Source organism: Bombina bombina, chromosome 5, assembly GCF_027579735.1.
Source record: "Bombina bombina isolate aBomBom1 chromosome 5, aBomBom1.pri, whole genome shotgun sequence".
Taxonomy (NCBI): Eukaryota; Metazoa; Chordata; class Amphibia; order Anura; family Bombinatoridae; genus Bombina; species Bombina bombina.
This window is the reverse complement of record NC_069503.1, coordinates 721,019,237-721,042,418: the sequence shown is the minus strand read 5'-3', so window position 1 is coordinate 721,042,418 and position 23,182 is coordinate 721,019,237. Positions and strand designations below refer to the sequence as shown.

Genomic DNA, 23,182 nt, shown 5'->3' with positions numbered 1-23,182 from the left:
AAACAAGAACAGGGGCAGGGGTTTTACTCAAACCTCTTTGTGGTTCCCAAAAAAGAGGGAACGTTCTGACCCATTTTAGATCTCAAGAATCTAAACAAGTTTCTCAGAGTCCCATCCTTCAAGATGGAGACTATTCGGACAATTCTTCCATTGATCCAGGAGGGTCAATATATGACTACCGTGGACTTAAAGGATGCATATCTTCATATTCCTATCCACAAAGATCATCACCAGTTCCTAAGGTTTGCCTTCCTGGACAAACATTTTCAGTTTGTGGCTCTTCCCTTCGGGCTGGCCACAGCACCCAGGATCTTCACAAAGGTTCTAGGGTCTCTGCTATCGGTTCTCAGACTGCGGGGCATTTCAGTGGCGTCTTATCTGGACGATATTCTGATCCAGGTGTCGTCTTATCAACTGACAAGGTCTCATACCGACATGGTTTTGTCCTTTCTAAGGACTCACGGGTGGAAGGTGAATCTAGAAAAAAGTTCACTAATTCCTCAGACAAGGGTTCCTTTCCTGGGAACTCTAATAGACTCTATATCCATGAAAATCGTCTTGACGGAAGTCAGAAAGTTAAAGATTCTGAATACATGCCGAGCCCTTCAGTCCAATCCTCGGCCATCAGTGGCTCAGTGCATGGAGGTTATTGGATTGATGGTGGCAGCTCGTTTTCATCTCAGACCTCTACAACTGAGCATGACAGTGGAATGGAGATTGCAAATTTGTCTCCTCAGATAGATCTGGATCAGGAGACAAGAGAATGTCTTCTTTGGTGGTTGTCGCTGGATCATCTGTCCCAAGGGACGTGCTTCCGCAGACCCTCATGGGTGATAGTGACAACGGACGCCAGTCTACTAGGATGGGGTGCAGTCTGGAATTCCCTGAAGGCTCAGGGTGTGTGGACTCGGTCGGAGTCTCTACTTCCAATCAATATTCTGGAATTGAGGGAAATATTCAATGCTCTTCAAGTTTGGCCTCAGTTGGTTTCGGCAAAGTTCATGCGATTTCAGTCGGACAACATCACGACTGTGGCTTACATCAATCATCAGGGAGGAACAAGGAGTTCCTTGGCGATGACAGAAGTATCCAAGATAATTTGGTGGGTGGAGGCTCACTCTTGTTATCTGTCAGCAATCCACATCCCAGGAGTAGACAATTGGGAAGCGGATTTTTTGAGCAGACGTTTCATCCAGGGGAGTGTGAACTCCATCCGGAGGTCTTTGCCACACTGATTCTCAGATGGGGCAGGCGTCTCGTCAGAATGCCAAGCTCCCGAAATACGGATCCAGGTCCAGGGATCCTCAGGCCGAACTGATAGATGCCTTGGCAGCGCCTTGGTCGTTCAACCTAGCTTATGTGTTCCCTCCATTTGCTCTCCTTCCCCGGGAGATTGCTCGAGTCAAACAGAAGAGGGCTTCGGTGATTCTCATCGCTCCTGCGTGGCCTTGCAGGACTTGGTATGCCGATCTGATGGACATGTCATGTCTGCCACCGTGGAAGCTTCCATTGAGGCAGGACCTTCTCATTCAGGGACCCCTCCATCATCCGAATCTAATTTCTCTGCAGCTGACTGCTTGGAGATTGAACGCTTGATCTTATCTAAGCGGTGGTTCTCTGAGGCGGTCATTGATACCTTGATTTAGGCACACAAGCCTGTTACTAGAAAGATTTACCATAAGATATGGCGTACATATATTTATTGGTGTGAATCCGAGGGCTACTCATGGAGTAGGGTTAGGATTCCCAGGATTTTATCTTTTCTCCAAGAAGGATTGGAGAAAGGGTTGTCAGCTAGTTCCTTAAAAGGACAGATTTCTGCTTTGTCTATTTTGTTACACAAGCGTCTGGCAGATATTCCAGATGTTCAATCTTTTTTGTCAGGCCCTGACTAGAATCAGACCTGTGTTTAGACCAATTACTCCTCCTTGGAGTTTGAATTTAGTTCTTAATGTTCTTCAAGGGGTTCCGTTTGAACCTATGCATTCCATAGATATTAAGTTATTATCATGGAAAGTTTTATTTTTGGTTGCTATTTCTTCTGCTCGCAGAGTTTCTGAGCTTTCGGCATTACAATGTGATTCTCCTTATCTTATTTTCCATTCGGATAAGGTGGTGTTACGTACCAAACCTGGTTTTCTTCCTAAGGTTCTTTCTAACAAGAATATTAATCAGGAAATTGTTGTTCCTTCCTTGTGTCCTAACCCTTCTTCTAAGAAGGAGCGTCTGTTACATAATTTGGACGTAGTCCATGCCTTGAAGTTCTACTTGCAGGCGACTAAGGATTTTCGTCAAACATCTTCATTATTTGTTGTTTTTGCTGGGAAACGTAGGGGTCAGAAAGCTACGGCTACCTCTTTTTCTTTTTGGCTGAGGAGTATCATCCGTATTGCATATGAGACTGCTGGACAGCAGCCTCCTGGACGAATTACAGCTCATTCTACTAGGGCTGTGGCTTCCTCATGGGCATTTAAAAATGATGCTTCTGTTGAACAGATTTGCAAAGCTGCACCTTGGTCGTCTCTTCACACTTTTTCCAAATTTTACAAATTTGATACTTTTGCCTCATCTGAGGCTGTTTTTGGGAGAAAGGTTCTTCAAGCAGTGGTGCCTTCCGTTTATTCCTGTCTTTTCCCTCCTTTAGCTTTGGTATTATATCCCATAAGTAAGGATGAAATCCGCTGACTCGTCATATCTTGTAATAGAAAAGGAAATTTATGCTTACCTGATAAATTTGTTTCTTTTACGATATGACGAGTCCACGGCCCACCCTGTCATTTTTTTAAGACGGGTCTTTAATTTTGTTAAACTTCAGTCACCTCTGCACCTTGGCTTTTCCTTTCTCTTCCTAACTTCGGTCGAATGACTGGAGTGGGAGGGAAGGGAGGAGCTATATATACAGCTCTGCTGTGGTGCTCTTTGCCTCCTCCTGCTGACCAGGAAGCGTATTCCCATAAGTAAGGATGAAATCCGTGGACTTGTCATATCGTAAACGAAACAAATTTATCAGGTAAGCATAAATTTCCTTTTTTGTTCAAAGTATATTGCAAAAATGTTTTTATTTAAAATGTAAATTTTAAATCCACCCATGTACATTTCATTTTTGACCTTCCTATCCCTTTAGTTATGTTTTTAACCCCTTTGTGTGAGATGCAGTACAGATAAAATACTTAGAAGTGTGCTATGAACTGAATTAATATTATGTTGACCTGATCAAGATGAATGAAGAACAGCAAATGTGACAGGATGAAAAAGATGGTTAACTAGGTTCTGAGTTAGAACTTAAGCTTAGTTGTTTGCCAGAATTTCGGATTTTAATTTAAAGTACTATATAGAAATAATAATAAATCACTTCAGTATCATAATCTGCTTGTGCCCAATAATAACAAATAAACTATATAACTTTCTTTGTTATTGTTGAATTTCAATAAACCATATAATAATACCATACTATGATTCTTTACTCACCGGGAATGCATTGATCAGTAAAATATAATTTTGTATTTACAATATTGCAGGTCACTACATAATACAGCAATACTACAAATGAACTGATATGCATCTGACAAACAACAGTGCAAGTTATACAATTTAAAGGGACATGAAACCCAAAATGTTTCTTTCATGATTCAGATAGATACCATTTCTCCAACATAGGTGTGTCCGGTCCACGGCGTCATCCTTACTTGTGGGATATTCTCTTCCCCAACAGGAAATGGCAAAGAGCCCAGCAAAGCTGGTCACATGATCCCTCCTAGGCTCCGCCTTCCCCAGTCATTCTCTTTGCCGTTGTACAGGCAACATCTCCACGGAGATGGCTTAGAGTTTTTTGGTGTTTAAATGTAGTTTTTATTCTTCAATCAAGAGTTTGTTATTTTAAAATAGTGCTGGTATGTACTATTTACTCTGAAACAGGAAAGAGATGAAGATTTCTGTTTGTAAGAGGAAAATGATTTTAGCAACCGTTACTAAAATCGATGGCTGTTTCCACACAGGACTGTTGAGAGGAATTAACTTCAGTTGGGGGAAACAGTGAGCAGACTTTTGCTGCTTGAGGTATGACACATTTCTAACAAGACTCGGTAATGCTGGAAGCTGTCATTTTCCCTATGGGAACCGGTAAGCCATTTTCTTAGTTTAAGTAAAAGAATAAAGGGCTTCATTAGGGCTTAAAAAACTGGTAGACATTTTTCTGGGCTAAAACGATTACTTTACTAAGTATATTTGGCAGATTATTACTTTTAATAGTTGTTAAATCTTGGGGATTGTTTTAATAAAAACGGCAGGCACTGTATTGGACACCTTTTTCACTGGGGGCCTTTTCTAGTCATAGACGGAGCCTCATTTTCGCGCCTCTAATGCGCAGTTGTTTTTGGAAAGCATGGCATGCAGATGCATGTGTGAGGAGCTAAGAACCACTGAAAAAGCTTATAGAAGGCATCATTTGGTATCGTATTCCCCTCTGGGCTTGGTTGGGTCTCAGCAAAGCAGATACCTGGGACTGTATAGGGGTTAAATGTAAAAACGGCTCCGGTTCCGTTATTTTAAGGGTTAAAGCTTTCAAATTTGGTGTGCAATACTTTTAAGGCTTTAAGTTACTGTGGTGAAATTTTGGTGAAATTTGAACAATTCCTTCATACTTTTTCACATATTCAGTAATAAAGTGTGTTCAGTTTGAAATTTAAAGGGACAGTAACGGTTTTATTGTAAAACGTTTTTTGTGCTTTGTTGACAAGTTTAAGCCTGTTTAACATGTCGGAACCATCAGATAACGATGTTCTATATGTATGAAAGCCAATGTGTCTCCCCATTTAAATATATGTGATATATTTGTGTCATAATGTCCAAACAAAGTAGGGATAATAATGCCATAGATATGATATTGCCCAAGATGATTCCTCTAATGAGGGGAGTAAGCATGGTACTGCATCATCCCCTTCTGTGTCTACACCAGTTTTGCCCACACAAGAGGCCCCTAGTACATCTAGTGCGCCAATACTTATTATCATACAACAATTAATGGCTGTAATGGATAATTCTATTGCATGCATTTTTTCCAAACTGCCTACTTATCAGAGAAAGCGTGATTGCTCTGTTTTAAACACTGAAGAGCAAGAGGACGCTGATGATATCTGTTCTGACATACCCTCACACCTATCTGAAGGGGCCAGGAGGGAGGTTTTGTCTGAGGGAGAAATTTCAGATTCAGGGAAAATTTCTCAACAAGCAGAACCTGATATTGTAACTTTTAAATTTAAATTTCAACATCTCCACGCACTACTTAAGGAGGTATTATCTACTCTGGATGATTGTGACAATTTGGTCATTCCAGAGAAATTAGGTAAGATGGACAAGTTCCTAGAGGTTCCGGTGCCCCCCGATGTTTTTCCTATACCCAAGCGGGTGGCGGACATAGTAAATAAGGAGTGGGAAAGGCCCGGCATACCTTTTGTCCTCCCCCTATATTTAAGAAATTAGTTCCTATAGTCGACCCCAGAAAGGACTTATAGCATACAGTCCCCAAGGTCGAGGGGGCGGTTTCTACTCTAAACAAACGCACTTCTATTCCTATAGAAGATAGTTGTGCTTTCAAGATCCTATGGATTAAAGGTTAGAGGGTTTGCTTAAAAAGATGTTTGTTCAGCAAGGTTACCTTCTACAACCAATTTCATGCATTGTTCCTGTCACTACAGCTGCGTGTTTCTGGTTCGAAGAACTAGAAAAGTCGCTCAATAAAGAATCTTCGTACGAGGAGGTTTTGGACAGAGTTCAAGCTCTTAAATTGGCTAACTCTTTTTTATTTTAGATGCCGCTTTGCAATTAGCTAGATTAACGGCGAATAATTCAGGGTTTGCTATCGTGGCGCGCAGAGCGCTTTTGCTTAACATCCCTTTCAAGGGTAAAACACTGTTTGGCCCTGACTTGAAAGAGATTATTTCAGACATCACTGGGGGAAAGGGCCACGCCCTTCCTCTGGATAGGTCTTTTAAGGCTAAAAAGAAGCCAAATTTTCGTCCCTTTCGCAGAAACGGACCAGCCTCAAATTCTACACCCTCTAAGCAAGAGGGTAATACTTCTCAAACCAAGCCAGCCTGGAGGCCGATGCAAGGCTGGAACAAGGGTAAGCAGGCCAAGTCACCTGCCACTGCTACCAAAACAGCATGAAGTGTTGGCCCCCGATCTGGGAAGGATCTGGTGGGGGGCAGACTTTCTCTCTTTGCTCAGGCTGGGGCAAGAGATGTTCAGGATCCTTGGGCGCTAGAAATAGTTTCTCAAGGTTATCTCCTGGAATTCAGGGAACTACCCCCAAGGGGAAGGTTCCACGGGTCTCAATTATCTTCGAACAGGCATTCTTACACTGTGTAGAAGACCTGTTAAGCATGGGAGTGATTCATCCTGTTCCATTAGGAGAACAAGGGATGGGTTTTTACTCCAACCTGTTCATAATTCCCAAAAAAGAGGGAACATTCAGACCTATTTTAGATCTCAAGATTCTAAACAAGTTTCTAAGGGTTTCATCATTCAAAATGGAAACCATTCGAACGATCCTTCCTACCATCCAGGAAGGTCAATTCATGACCACGGTGGACTTAAAGGATGCGTACCTACGTATTCCTATCCACAAGGAACATTTTCGGTTCCTAAGGTTCGCCCTTCTGGACAAGCATTACCTGTGGCACATCCATTCGGATTAGCCACTGCTCCAAGGATTTTCACAAGGGTACTAGGGTCCCTTCTAGCGGTGCTAAGACCAAGGGGCATTGCAGTAGTACCTTACTTAGTCGACATCCTGATTCAAGTGTCGTCTCTGTCAAAAGCAAGGGCTCATACGGACATTGTCCTAGCCTTTCTCAGATCTCACAGGTGGAAAGTGAACATAGAAAAAAGTTCTCTGTCCCCGTCAACAAGAGTTCCCTTCTTGGGAACAATAATAGTTTCCTTAGAAATTAAGGTTTTTCTGACAGAGGCCAGAAAATCAAAACTTCTAAGCTCTTGTCAGGTACTTCATTCTGTTCTTCTTCCTTCCATAGCGCAGTCCATAGAAGTAATAGGTTTGATGGTTGCGGCAATGGACATAGTTCCTTTTGCACGAATTCATCTAAGACCATTGCACCTGGGCATGCTCAGACAGTGGAATGGGGATTATACAGACTTGTCTCCGACGATACAAGTAGATCAAATAACCAGAGATTCACTCCGTTGGTGGCTGACCCTGGACAACCTGTCACAGGGAATGAGCTTCCGCAGACCAGAATAGGTCATTGTCACGACCGACGCCAGTCTGATGGGCTGGGGCGCGGTCTGGGAACCCCTGAAAACTCAGGGTCTATGGTTTCGGGAAGACTCTCTTCTCCCGATAAACATAATGGAACTGAGAGCGATATTCAATGCTCTCAAGGCTTGGCCTCGACTAGCAAAGGCCAAATTCATAAGGTTTCAATCAGACATCATGACGACTGTTACATATATCAACCATCAGGGGGTAACAAGGAGTTCCCTGGCGATGGAGGAGCATCCGGGGGAGTGGGAACTCCATCTGGAAATCTTTGCCCAAATAACTCAATTATGGGGCATTCCAGACATGGTTCTGATGGCCTCTCGTCAGAACTTCATGGTCCCTTGTTACGGGTCCAAATCCAGGGATCCCAAGGCGACTCTATTGGATACAATAGTAGCACCTTGGATCTTCAACCTAGCTTATGTATTCCCACCGTTTCCTCTCATTCCCAGGCTGGTAGCCAGGATCAATCTGGAGAGGGCTTCGGTGACCTTGATAGTTCCTGTGTGGCCACGCAGGACTTGGTATGCAGACCTGGTGAATGTGTCATCGGCTCCACCATGGAAGCTACCTTTGAGACAGGACCTTCTTATTCAGGGTCCATTCGAACATCCGAATCTGGTTTTCCTCCAACTGACTGCTTGGAGTTTGAACGCTTGATTTTATCAAAGCGTGGGTTTTCAGATTCTGTAATAGATACTCTTATTCAGGCTAGAAAGCCTGTAACTAGAAAAATTTACCATAATATATGGAAAAAATATATCTGTTGGTGTGAATCTAAAGGATTCCCATGGAACAAGATAAAAATTCCTAAGATTCTTTCCTTTCTACAAGAAGGTTTGGAGAAAGGATTTTCTGCGAGTTCTCTGAAGGGACAGATCTCTGCTTTATCTGTTTTACTTCACAAAAGGCTGGCAGCTGTGCCAGACGTTTAAGCGTTTGTTCAGGCTCTGGTTAGAATCAAGCCTGTTTACAGACCTTTGACTCTTCCCTGGAGTCTTAATCTAGTTCTTTCAGTTCTTCAAGGGGTTCCGTTTGAACCCTTACATCCGTAGATATTAAGTTATTATCTTGGAAAGTTTTGTTTTAGGTTGCAATTTCTTCCGCTAGAAGAGTTTCTGAGTTATCTGCTCTGCAGTGTTCTCCGCCCTATCTGGTCCATGCAGATAAGGTGGTTTTTACGTACTGAGCCTGGTTTTCTTCCGAAGGTTGTTTCCAACAAAAATATTAACCAGGAGATAGTTGTACCTTCTTTGTGTCCGAATCCAGTTTCATAGAAGGAACGTTTGTTACACAATTTGGACGTTGTCCGTGCTCTAAAATTCTATTTAGATGCTACAAAGGATTTCAGACAAACATCTTCCTTGTTTGTTGTTTATTCTGGTAAAAGGAGAGGTCAAAAAGCAACTTCTACCTCTCTATCTTTTTGGCTTAAAAGCATCATCAGATTGGCTTATGAGACTGCCGGACGGCAGCCTCCTGAAAGAATCACAGCTCATTCCACTAGGGCCGTGGCTTCCACATGGGCCTTTAAGAACGAGGCTTCTGTTGATCAGATATGTAAGGCAGCGACTTGGTCTTCACTGCACACTTTTACCAAATTTTACAAATTTGATACTTTTGCTTCTTCTGAGGCTATTTTTGGGAGAAAGGTTTTGCAAACCGTGGTGCCTTCCATCTAGGTGACCTGATTTGCTCCCTCCCATCATCCGTGTCCTAAAGCTTTGGTATTGGTTCCCACAAGTAAGGATGACGCCGTGGACCGGACACACCTATGTTGGAGAAAACAGAATTTATGTTTACCTGATAAATTACTTTCTCCAACGGTGTGTCCGGTCCACGGCCCGCCCTGGTTTTTTAATCAGGTCTGATGATTTATTTTCTTTAACTACAGTCACCACGGTATCATATGATTTCTCCTATGCAAATATTCCTCCTTTACGTCGGTCGAATGACTGGGGAAGGCGGAGCCTAGGAGGGATCATGTGACCAGCTTTGCTGGGCTCTTTGCCATTTCCTGTTGGGGAGGAGAATATCCCACAAGTAAGGATGACGCCGTGGACCGGACACACCGTTGGAGAAAGTAATTTATCAGGTAAACATAAATTCTGTTTTTTTTAAAAAAGTTTCCAATTTAGTTATATTATCAAAAAAAATTTGTTCTCGCATTATTCTTTGTTGAAGAGATATCTAGATATGTAGTGTTCACATGTCTGGGTCAGTACTTGACAGGAAATAGTGCTGCCATCTAGTGGTCTTGCTAATGTATAAAATTGTTGCACATCTGTTGCCATATAGTGATATAAGAATAACAAAAAAATGAAGAAAAATTGATAATAGAAGTACATTAGAAAAGTTGTTTAAAATAGTATGTTTTATCTGAATCATGAAAGAAAACTTTTGGGTTTTATGTCCCTTTAAATATTTTAAATATAGCTACTACCTTTCTGCCACAATACACAATTCTGCACACCAGTGATTATGCAGTTTTAAAAATGATTGCACGATTACATAAAAAAATGAATTCTCTTTTTTTATGTAATCGTGTGTATGTTTTATCTGAATCATGAAAGAAAACTTTTGGGTTTTATGTCCCTTTAAATATTTTAAATATAGCTACTACCTTTCTGCCACAAAACACAATTCTGCACACCAGTGATTATGCAGTTTTAAAAATGATTGCACGATTACATAAAAAAATGAATTCTCTTGTAACCAAACATTGTACACATTACAGTCTATCATAAAAATTGTGATTAGAAACCTGCTTTTAGAGATTGTAGTATAGTTATTATAAGCAAAGAAGAGTATCCAATAATTTTACGGTTTTCTGTATTGTCAATCACCTTGAAGTAAATTAAAGAGAAATATATGAGTCTGTGCATATAATAACGCTTAAAGTCTTGTAAAAAGTTTTAAAGGTCTGTTCCCACAAAAAAAACATAATTTATGCTTACCTGATTAATTTGTTTAATGATGGTAAGAGTCCACTATCCATTACTGCTGGGAATTATCCGCCACTATGAGGAAGCAAAGACTCTCAACCCCCAGGAGCTCTATATAACCTCTCCCACCCTCCTCTATGGTAGTTAGTCTGAAGTATGACCAAGCAAACAGAGGTAGGAAAAGAAAAAAGATCAAAAAAATATAGGAGCTGGGGGGGAAAATTTACCTTTTTAAAAGAAAAAAAAAATCAACAAAAAATATAATAGGGTGGGGTCTGATGGACTCTTACCAACATGAAGAAATTAATTTATCAGGTAAGCATAAATTATGTTTTCTTTCATAAAGGTGGTAAGTGACAGACCACGATCTATTACTCCTGGGAACCAATACCAAAACTGTGGAGAATCTACGAGAAAAGAAAGAAGCACAGGCTACTGATCATCTGAACCAGATCTACACAAAAATCTCTGAGGCCAGACTGGAGCAATGAGAGAGATCGAAAATTTCTCTTGCCTGAACTTGAAACTACTCCCCTTTGCATAAACGTCACGGCCCGGGGGGAAACAAGGATTAGTTGTTTTAAGAATCGTCATCTGCCAATCAATTAGACAATATGGCGGGCGGGAGAGCTGCGCTTTTCGGCAGAGCAGTAAAAAGGTAAAAATTTAAGAAAATAAATAAATATAAAAAAAATTAATGAATTAAACTCAGGCTAATTTTTGAAAGTCTATACAATGCCGTGAAGTTCACTTTACATTCACTTTAATACAAATAGAACTTGGTTTCTAGATAAAGTGAGATAAAATTAGTTTCTTAGAGAGAGAAAAAAAGCAAAATTATTAGAAGCTTAGATATACCCATGGATTAGTGTCCTGAAACTTCCAGAAACAGACAATAATAGAATAGAAACAATTTCTTTCCCAGAAAGGAAGGAGATAAAAGTCTAGATTAAAAGCATCATAATAGCAGACCAACCATAACATTCTTAAAAATGGCCCGCTAAGGACATATTTCTGACAATAGTGTAAATAATCACAGAAACAGCAATACAAATAAAAGGATTAGCACAATAAGAAATCCCAAAAGTCCAGAAAATATTACTATCATAAGATCAAAATTAACAACCTGCCTACAGAAAGGCCCTTCTATAAAAGGACTTCAACCTTGAATACAAAAGGGTCCTACAAGAGGTACTATTACACTAAGCAAAAGTTAAATGACCCCATTATCTTAAAGTGATGGTAAATCCTAGGTTTGTGAAACGATAGGTTTTACCATTGGAACAAATAAAGGGGACTTTCATTCATGAAGTATACAATACTTCAGGCTGAAAGCTCCTTTATTTGTTCCAGTCGATCGCCACACTGAGCTGCTAAGGCAGCCCACCGGCAGAACGCTATTTGGCTGAGAGGTGACGTTTCCACCTCTTGGCCAATAGTCCCCTTTATTTGTTCCAGTGTTAAATCCTAGGGTTTCACAAATGCTAGGATTTACCATCACTTTAAGAGATAAAAACAATAAACAAAGGCAGGTATGAAAAATAAAAATCCTGTCCTATACCTTTCCTTAGAAACCTAAGAAACAGTGACAGGGAATACAACCTCAGGGGTTTAAAAATATATATATATAAACAAATAGAGAGCACAACCCCCACATTCTTGAAAAGATAACAGATGTTCTAAAAATAAAAAAAAGATAAATTAAACAGAATAAAAACACCTGAACCTCAGAGGAACCTTTACCATATATAGAAACATCAAAATTAATGTTTTAACTGGCTGTTTATGTTCACATGAAGGCTGCCAGCATATTCAAAACAATCTGAAGATTTCTTTTATTTCAGGAGCAAAATCTTTTTGAATTTCCCTGTAAGGAACAAACAAAAGAAGCAGTTATACCCATAGAAGCAAAATTAGGTTAGAATGTATTAGCATAATTAAACATGGATCACACAAAATATACTGGAGGAGATACACAATTAACATTTTAAGGAAATTGTTCAAAGGACCCAGCTTTTAAGGCAGATTCAGGACAGAATCCAAACGCTCCATTATAGCATAAAATCACAGACAAGTAGAAAAATGCATAAACAGTAAAATTAAATCACCAAATAAATAAAGTTCATAAGGATAAGGAAGCTTGTATACAATAAACATCTTAAACAATCACTTCTCATGTAGGATTAGGGACATGATCAGAAGACTCCATTATAAGAAATAATGTGATGTAAAATTATACATCCCAAAGAGAGAATTCTTTAAATAAGGAAAAGACAAATTTCGGGACAGAAATGGAAAACAACTTAATTTTAGCATAAAACAACAAAAAAAGTAATTAAAGGGACAGTCTAGTCAAAATTAAACTTTCATGATTCATGAACTAGCGCTGTCTAGCTGTGAAATTTACTTTTATTATCAAGTTTGCTTTCTTCTTTTGGTTGACTTTGTTGAAAGCTAAACCTAGGTAGGCTCAAATGGTAATTTTGAAGCCCTCAATAGCCGCCACTTATCTCAGTGCATTTTGACGGGGGTTTTTTCACAGCTAGACAGTGGTAGTTCATGTGTGCCATATAGATAACATTGTAATCCATCCATGGAGTTATTTATGAGTCAGAAATAAGGGAACAGTCTGGAGAGCTTTAGATACAAGGTAATCACAGATGTAAAAATTATATTAATATAACCGTGTTGGTTATGCAAAACTGGGGAATGGGTAATAAAGAGATTATCTGTCTTTTCAAACAATAAAAATTCTGGCATAGCCTGTCCCTTTAAGAATCAATTAAGAAATCCTTATAAAGTACTTTTGGAAGCAATAACAGTATTAACTTGGTCTGAATACATCAGAACATAAAAACAAGTATCACATAAATATGCTGGGAGAGATACAGCAGTTTGCTTATAATAACACATTAACATTGGTAGTAAAAGTGTTCTGATACTTTAGCTTCCAAAGTAGGACAGAATCAGAAGTTTCCATAAAGCTGTAAAAGAGAGGAATTACATTATCCCCTCCTAAGAAACCTTCATCAAAAAAGGTGTACCACCTGTTAGGAAGATGCACATCAAACAAAGGACCATAAGGGAAAAGAGCGTGCAAAAGCGAACACCCATGAACTTAAAAAACTAAAAATGCTGGAGTTTCTGAGAAGGCAACAAATATAAAATAAAAACATGCCCCCCCCCCCCCCTAGAAAATTCTAAGTGCCAAAACACCATTAAGCTGTTCAAATAAATGAGGTGTAATATACTAATGATCTGTCCAAGGCCATATATAAATTTATATAATCGTGCCCAAATATAAGGTAAATAGGGTGTCTGAAAAAATAAACAGTACTTACCATTAACACTCTCCTGCTAGAAACACCAACAGGAAACCAGTCCAGTACTGAAAACATATCAGCAGAGGACATAATAAAGGGAGTAATCTGAAGACCCAGTAGAAAGAGGCAAAGGACAAGTCCCTGCGACATCTGTGAGAGGTAAATTCTTATGGGAAAGAAGAAATGAGCCACAACCTGTACTCTTTTGACAAACATTGTATTCTGAGGGGAAATGAGCCTCAAATCAATCTGAGAACCGTCCTCAACAAAGAAATCATTTGCACATCTTCACGCTTCACCTTCCTCCAGCGGAGGCAAAGATAAGACTAACTACCAAAGAGGTGTTATGTAGAGCTCTTGGGAATTGGGAATCTACCTCCTCCTAGTGGCTGGGAAGGTAATTCCCGGGAGTAATGGATCGTAGACTCTTACCACCTTTATGAAAGAAACAAACAAAGGAAATGAGAGGACAAAAAAAGTCCTGGAAACTTAAGATTTCATTATAGCCCCATACAGTACATTGTATTTCTATTAAAGCTCAATCTTTCTTTTATTATTTGAAGATACACTGTTTTTGTTTCAGTAATAGTTAGTTTGATTTGCATTACTATACCTATATTAGTGTGCGTGTGTAAAAAAGGGTTTGTTTCTCCCAAAATCTCGGAAAATGAAATTTGTGAACAGGATCTGTCAGTGTAGATATTTTGTACCTAACATATCATAAGGATATATACAGTACATATGTGTGGAAACGAGTGTTTTGACTCTCTTGTTTCATTGTCTGTTTCTCTCTTTCCTGAAATTGCCTTTAATTTGCCACCAATACAGGCATGCAAGTGCACTTTAGAGCTCTGCAGACTCAGACATTTATTCAGATACAAGAAAATAGCTCAGTCAATGTTTTTTTTATTATTATTTTTCGACATTAATGTATATTTGTTTTTGTTTTTTTTCTTTCAGGTCCTGATAGTAATTGCAGTAATCGAGTCATCTCAAACAAAACTCACCATTCCCACTGTCGAAGCAAGTATCAGCCTACTAGCCTTAACGTAACAGAACTGAACAGTATAAATGAAACACTGTCGCAGCAAATGAACAGCTACAACAGGTGAGATAGTCAGTGTGAGAAAAAAAGCTCACAGACAGTGATGCTTTTCTGAGCTATGTCAGATTGAATGTATGTGAGTTTAGTAAAGCAGTGTTACGTTATCTAATGGCTTCATTCCCAATACAGCATTACTGACTTGGCCAGGAATTTTTATTAACAAAAAGCAAACGCATAAAATCATTAGGTTTTACTCAATATGTGCAAAGCAAGGCAAAGTCATTGAATTGTTCATTTTAAATATACGGAATGTGTGTGTGTATGTATGTGTGTGTGTATGTATATATATATATATATATATATATATATATATATATATATATATATATATATATATATATAAACAGATGAAGAGCACTCTCACTTCGAATCCAGCTGCCAGGGTGCAAACAGCAAATCAATAACTATAAACAGTGGAATGCACTCACTGGTCTTTTTAAACAAACGTGTTTTTAATGTGGCGTTTCGGGGACCGTATCCCCTTCCTCAGACAGTGAAACACAGTGACCAACAAACTTTTATAACACACATATCCAATAAAACACAAGCCACACCCCTAATTAGAGCAAAAAAATGCAAAATGGTAGTCATAACAACAGTACTAAACAACCCTGTGTCATGTAGTTTTCATAGGTTAAAAAACGTGTTGCTAAATGTGTAATTAGATCCTCAATTCACTAATGAGGAAACAGTATCAAGTAACATGAACATTGCAGTGACATAGTGCACATAAATTATCATGTAGTAGTGCCTAAAGCAACATATATATATAAACAGACATATCAGAAAACATTAGAAGAAATATATATAAAAATATACCGTTTGCAGAAACCTAGGTACACTAACAATGTTACATTAACCAGGAACTGTATAACATATGCACGGTAAAAGATCAACTGTAGCCCATCCATATCAAACACAAAAGGATCTCAACCAGATCATGAGGATAACAGATATGGGGACAGAAAAAAGATACAACCGCTACGATCCGCCATCCGGTACACAGACTCGGAGAGCATGTCGCATCAAGCATGCGTGTGACGTCATTGCCGACTATCAGCTGTATAAACAAAGCCAGCTGATCCGCTCGTTCCGGCGTGCACTGTCAGTACAGGGGAAAATACATATGCCAAACCGGAACAAAGGCAGATGCCCCACACAATATGAGAACATATATGAGAACATATATATATATATTTCTTCTAATGTTTTATGATACAGTATGTCTGTTTATATATATATATATGTTGCTTTAGGCACTACTACATGATAATTTATGTGCACTATGTCACTGCAATGTTCATGTTACTTGATACTGTTTCCTTATTAGTGAATTGAGGATCTAATTACACCATTTAGCAACACGTTTTCTCTTGTTAAGTGTATCCAGTCCACGGATCATCCATTACTTGTGGGATATTCTCCTTCCCAACAGGAAGTTGCAAGAGGATCACCCACAGCAGAGCTGCTATATAGCTCCTCCCCTCACTGCCATATCCAGTCATTCTCTTGCAACTCTCAACTAAGATGTAGGTCGTAAGAGGACTGTGGTGTGTTATACTTAGTTTATTTCTTCAATCAAAAGTTTGTTATTTTTAAATGGTACCGGAGTGTACTGTTTATCTCAGGCAGTATTTAGAAGAAGAATCGGCCTGCGTTTTCTATGATCTTAGCAGAAGTAACTAAGATCCTTTGCTGTTCTCACATATTCTGAGGAGTGAGGTAACTTCAGAGGGGGAATAGCGTGCAGGTTTTCCTGTAATAAGGTATGTGCAGTTAAAATATTTTTCTAGGGATGGAAATTGCTAGAAAATGCTGCTGATACCGAAGTAATGTAAGTAAAGCCTTAAATGCAGTGATAGCGACTGGTATCAGGCTTATTAATAGAGATACATACTCTTATAAAAGTGTATTTTAAAACGTTTGCTGTATTTTAAAACGTTTTTTTTACATATGTTTGGTGATAAAACATATTGGGGCCTAGTTTTTTCCACATGGCTGGCTTGAATTTTGCCTAGAAACAGTTCCCTGAGGCTTCCCACTGTTGTAATATGAGTGGGAGGGGCCTATTTTACCGTTTTTTTGCACAGCAAAAATTACAGACACAGACATCCAGCTTCTTCCTGCATGATCCAGGACTTCTCTGAAGGGCTCAAAAGGCTTCAAAAGTCGTATTGAGGGAGGTAAAAAGCCACAGTAGAGCTGTGGCAGTTGTTGTGACTGTTTAAAAAACGTTTTTGTCTTTTGTTATTCCGTTTTTGGTATTAAGGGGTTAATCATCCATTTGCAAGTGGGTGCAATGCTCTGCTAACTTATTACATACACTGTAAAAATTTCGTTAGTGTAACTGCATTTTTTCACTGTTATTTCAAAATTTGGGAAAATTTGTGTTTCTTAAGGCGCAGTAACATTTTTTATTTTGCTTGTAAACTTGTTTTAAAGTGTTTTCCAAGCTTGCTAGTCTCATTGCTAGTCTGTTTAAACATGTCTGACACAGAGGAACCTACTTGTTCATTATGTTTGAAAGCCATGGTGGAGCCCCATAGGAGAATGTGTACTAAATGTATTGATTTCACCTTAAACAGTAAAGATCAGTCTTTATCTATAAAATAATTATCACCAGAGGGTTCTGCGAAGGGGGAAGTTATGCCGACTAACTCTCCCCACGTGTCAGACCCTTCGCCTCCCGCTCAGGGGACGCACGCTAATATGGCGCCAATTACATCAGGGACGCCCATAGCGATTACCTTGCAGGACATGGCTGCAATCCTGAATAATACCCTGTCAGAGGTATTATCTAGATTGCCTGAATTAAGAGGCAAGCGCGATAGCTCTGGGGTTAGGAGAGATACAGAGCACGCAAATGCTGTTAGAGCCATGTCTGATAATGCGTCACAGTATGCAGAACATGAGGACGGAGAGCTTCAGTCTGTGGGTGACATCTCTGACTCGGGGAAACCTGATTCAGAGATTTCTAATTTTAAATTTAAGCTTGAGAACCTCCGTGTATTGCTTGGGGAGGTATTAGCTGCTCTGAATGACTGTAACACAGTTGCAATTCCAGAGAAATTGTGTAGGCTGGATAGATACTATGCGGTGCCGGTGTGTACTGACATTTTTCCTATACCTAAAAGGCTTACAGAAATTATTAGCAAGGAGTGGGATAGACCCGGTGTGCCCTTTTCCCCACCTCCTATATTTAGAAAAATGTTTCCAATAGACGCCACTACACGGGACTTATGGCAGACGGTCCCTAAGGTGGAGGGAGCAGTTTCTACTTTAGCAAAGCGTACCACTATCCCGGTTGAGGACAGTTGTGCTTTTTCAGATCCAATGGATAAAAAATTGGAGGGTTACCTTAAGAAAATGTTTATTCAACAAGGTTTTATTTTACAGCCCCTTGCATGCATTGCGCCTGTCACTGCTGCGGCGGCATTCTGGTTTGAGGCCCTGGAAGAGGCCATCCAGACAGCTCCATTGAATGAAATTATTGACAAGCTTAGAACGCTTAAGCTAGCTAACTCATTTGTTTCTGATGCCATTGTTCATTTGACTAAACTAACGGCTAAGAATTCCGGATTCGCCATCCAGTCGCGTAGGGCGCTATGGCTTAAATCCTGGTCAGCTGACATGACTTCAAAGTCTAAATTACTCAACATTCCTTTCAAGGGGCAGACCTTATTCGGGCCTGGCTTGAAGGAAATTATTGCTGACATTACTGGAGGCAAGGGTCATACCCTTCCTCAGGACAGGGCCAAATCAAAGGCCAAAGAGTCTAATTTTCGTGCCTTTCGAAATTTCAAGGCAGGAGCAGCATCAACTTCCTCCGCTTCAAAACAAGAGGGAACTGTTGCTCATTCCAGACAGGCCTGGAAACCTAACCAGTCCTGGAACAAGGGCAAGCAGGCCAGAAAGCCTGCTGCTGCCCCCAAGACAGCATGAAGGAACGGCCCCCTATCCGGAAACGGATCTAATGGGGGGCAGACTTTCTCTCTTCGCCCAGGCGTGGGCAAGAGATGTTCAGGATCCCTGGGTGTTGGAGATCATATCTCAGGGATATCTTCTGGACTTCAAAGCTTCTCCTCCACAAGGGAGATTTCATCTTTCAAGGTTATCAGCGAACCAGATAAAGAAAGAGGCATTCCTAAGCTGTGTGCAAGACCTCCTAGTAATGGGAGTGATCCATCCAGTTCCGCGGACAGAACAAGGACAGGGATTTTATTCAAATCTGTTTGTGGTTCCCAAGAAAGAGGGAACCTTCAGACCAATCTTGGATCTAAAGATCTTAAACAAATTCCTCAGAGTTCCATCATTCAAAATGGAAACTATTCGGACCATCCTACCCATGATCCAAGAGGGTCAGTACATGAATACAGTGGACTTAAAGGATGCCTCCCTTCACATACCGATTCACAAAGATCATCATCGGTTCCTAAGGTTTGCCTTTCTAGACAGGCATTACCAATTTGTAGCTCTTCCCTTCGGGTTGGCCACTGCCCCGAGAATTTTTAGAAAGGTTCTGGGCTCACTTTTGGCGGTTCTAAGACCGCGAGGCATAGCGGTGGCTCCGTATCTAGACGACATCCTGATACAGGTGTCAAGCTTTCAAATTGCCAAGTCTCATACAGAGATAGTTCTGGCATTTCTGAGGTCGCATGGGTGGAAAGTGAACGTGGAAAAGAGTTCTCTATCACCACTCACAAGAGTCTCCTTCCTAGGGTCTCTTATAGATTCTGTAGAGATGAAAATTTACCTGACGAAGTCCAGGTTATCAAAACTTCTAAATGCTTGCTGTGTCCTTCATTCCATTCCACGCCCGTCAGTGGCTCAGTGCATGGAAGTAATCGGTTTAATGGTAGCGGCAATGGACATAGTGCCATTTGCGCGCCTGCATCTCAGACCGCTGCAATTATGCATGCTAAGTCAGTGGAATGGGGATTACTCAGATTTGTCCCCTCTACTAAATCTGGATCAAGAGACCAGAGATTCTCTTCTCTGGTGGCTTTCTCGGGTCCATCTGTCCAAGGGTATGACCTTTCGCAGGCCAGATTGGACGATTGTAACAACAGATGCCAGCCTTCTAGGTTGGGGCGCAGTCTGGAACTCCCTGAAGGCTCAGAGATCGTGGACTCAGGAGGAGAAACTCCTCCCAATAAATATTCTGGAGTTAAGAGCAATATTCAATGCTCTTCTAGCTTGGCCTCAGTTAGCAACACTGAGGTTCATCAGATTTCAGTTGGACAACATCACGACAGTGGCTTACATCAACCATCAAGGGGGAACCAGGAGTTCCCTAGCGATGTTAGAAGTCTCAAAGATAATTCGCTGGGCAGAGTCTCACTCTTGCCACCTGTCAGCGATCCACATCCCAGGCGTAGAGAACTGGGAGGCGGATTTTCTAAGTCTTCAGACTTTTCATCCGGGGGAGTGGGAACTCCATCCGGAGGTGTTTGCTCAACTGGTCCATCGTTGGGGAAAACCAGAACTGGATCTCATGGCATCTCGCCAGAACGCTAAGCTTCCTTGTTACGGATCCAGGTCCAGGGACCCAGAAGCAACGCTGATAGATGCTCTAGCAGCTCCTTGGTTCTTCAACCTGGCCTATGTGTTTCCACCGTTTCCTCTGCTCCCTCGACTGATTGCCAAAATCAAACAGGAGAGAGCATCTGTGATTCTGATAGCGCCTGCGTGGCCACGCAGGACCTGGTATGCAGACCTAGTGGACATGTCATCTCTTCCACCATGGACTCTGCCTCTGAGGCAGGACCTTCTAATACAAGGTCCTTTCAATCATCCAAATCTAATTTCTCTGAGACTGACTGCATGGAGATTGAATGCTTGATTCTATCAAGGCGTGGCTTCTCCGAGTCAGTCATTGATACCTTAATACAGGCTCGGAAGCCTGTCACCAGGAAAATCTACCATAAGATATGGCGTAAATATCTTTATGGTGTGAATCCAAGAGTTACTCATGGAGTGAAGGTTAGGATTCCTAGGATATTGTCCTTTCTCCAAGAGGGTTTGGACAAAGGCTTATCAGCTAGTTCTTTAAAAGGACAGATCTCTGCTCTGTCTATTCTTTTGCACAAGCGTCTGGCAGAAGTTCCAGACGTCCAGGCATTTTGTCAGGCTTTGGTTAGGATTAAGCCTGTGTTTAAAACTGTTGCTCCCCGTGGAGCTTAAACTTGGTTCTTAAAGTTCTTCAGGGAGTTCCGTTTGAACCCCTTCATTCCATTGATATTAAACTTTTATCTTGGAAAGTTCTGTTTTTGATGGCTATTTCCTCGGCTCGAAGAGTCTCTGAGTTATCTGCCTTACATTGTGATTCTCCTTATCTGATTTTTCATTCAGACAAGGTAGTTCTGCGTACCAAACCTGGGTTTTTGCCTAAGGTGGTTTCTAACAGGAATATCAATCAAGAGATTGTTGTTCCATCATTGTGTCCTAATCCTTCTTCAAAGAAGGAACGTCTTTTGCATAATCTGGACGTAGTCCGTGACTTGAAGTTTTACTTACAGGCTACTAAAGATTTTCGTCAAACATCTGCCCTGTTTGTCGTTTACTCTGGACAGAGAAGAGGTCAAAAAGCTTCGGCAACCTCTCTCTCCTTTTGGCTTCGGAGCATAATACGCTTAGCCTATGAGACTGCTGGACAGCAGCCCCCTGAAAGGATTACAGCTCATTCTACTAGAGCTGTGGCTTCTACCTGGGCCTTTAAAAATGAGGCCTCTGTTGAACAGATTTGCAAGGCTGCGACTTGGTCTTCGCTTCACACCTTTTCAAAATTTTACAAATTTGATACTTTTGCTTCTTCGGAGGCTGTTTTTGGGAGAAAGGTTCTACAGGCAGTGGTTCCTTCCGTTTAAGTTCCTGCCTTGTCCCTCCCATCATCCGTGTACTTTAGTTTTGGTATTGGTATCCCACAAGTAATGGATGATCCGTGGACTGGATACACTTAACAAGAGAAAACATAGTTTATGCTTACCTGATAAATTTATTTCTCTTGTAGTGTATCCAGTCCACGGCCCGCCCTGTCCTTTTAAGGCAGGTCTAAATTTTAATTAAACTACAGTCACCACTGCACCCTATGGTTTCTCCTTTCTCGTCTTGTTTCGGTCGAATGACTGGATATGGCAGTGAGGGGAGGAGCTATATAGCAGCTCTGCTGTGGGTGATCCTCTTGCAACTTCCTGTTGGGAAGGAGAATATCCCACAAGTAATGGATGATCCGTGGACTGGATACACTACAAGATAAATACATTTATCAGGTAAGCATAAATTGTTTTTTAACCTTTGAAAACTACATGACACAGGGTTGTTTAGTACTGTTGTTATAACTACCATTTGGAGTTTTTTTTGCTCTAATTAGGGGTGGGGCTTGTGTTGGATATGTGTGTTTTAAAAGTTGGTCACTGTTTTTCACTGTCTGAGGAAGGGGATACGGTCCCCGAAACGTCACATTAAAAACACATTTGTTTAAAAAGATCAGTGCATTCCATTGTTTATAGTTTTATATATATATATATATATATAAGAAAGAAAAATAAGTTTAGCACTCTCAGTAACGTTTGCAAGGGTGCTTCTCAAAAAAGCTTATAAGGAGGCGCTCTCTGGTCTTTTACCAAACACGACTTTAATGTATAAGTGATCGTATCTGAAGACTGGGTGAAACCCCAAAATAATAAGTATATGTGTGTGTGTGTGTGTGTGTATATATATATATATTTTTTTTTAATTTTAAATATTGCAAAAAATCACCTAAGCTCAATTCCCAATTTTAAAATATGAGCTTAGGTTATTTTTTGCATTATTTAAAATGTTTTTATAATATAGAAGTGGATGTGCGGCAATATTCTATTTTGTGTAATTATTTGGTTGCTTGTCTGCACCCCTAACTAATATTAATAAAATAATTTTGTAAGGTGTGCAGAAACATTTGTGTGTGTGTATGTATGTGTGTGTGTATATATATATATATGTGTGTGTGTGTGTATGTATATATATATATATATATATAAATTATATACGTAGGTGTGTGTGTGTGTGTGTATGTATATATATATATATATATATATATATATATATATATATATATATATAATTTCAACCATAGATGAACATTGCTTGCGATGTGACAATATTTCTTACCGCTATCGGTGACACCCTTTAGCCTCTATCCGGTACTATCCTCTTATTCAGACTAATACCAAGTAATGCACACATCAAGCGACAACGTCTTCAGTAACAATAGGGCAATAATGCGGCTCACCTCCTTGGATCTATCCGAAAGGAATCCTTACTGTCCGCCGCTCTGCTTGTGATCACCGCGTCTGAAACTCAGCGTCTGACGTCACTCGGTTTCCCGATCATGTGACCGTCCATCTACCGGTAGTGTGCGGGATCAATCCTGGGATTTGCGTCGCTCTTCTATGATGTGTAAACGTGCTTATGGGTTTCAGTGTCACCGGTCTTGGCGGTCTGGCTCCGCTGCTTATGTGGGATTGCCCTGGATACTCCAAAGGTCTTATGC

General features: G+C 40.4%; 1 protein-coding gene across 2 annotated transcripts in view; it reads left to right on the top strand.

The window, feature by feature from the left end:
• The window catches only part of RANBP9 (RAN binding protein 9), a 365,674-nt gene that overhangs the window by 222,595 nt on the left and 119,897 nt on the right, over positions 1–23,182 (top strand). For both annotated transcript variants that reach the window (XM_053714757.1, XM_053714758.1), the window contains one exon: positions 14,508–14,655. In XM_053714757.1, the coding sequence (XP_053570732.1) occupies positions 14,508–14,655 (148 nt within the window). The remainder of the gene's footprint in view (positions 1–14,507; positions 14,656–23,182) is intronic.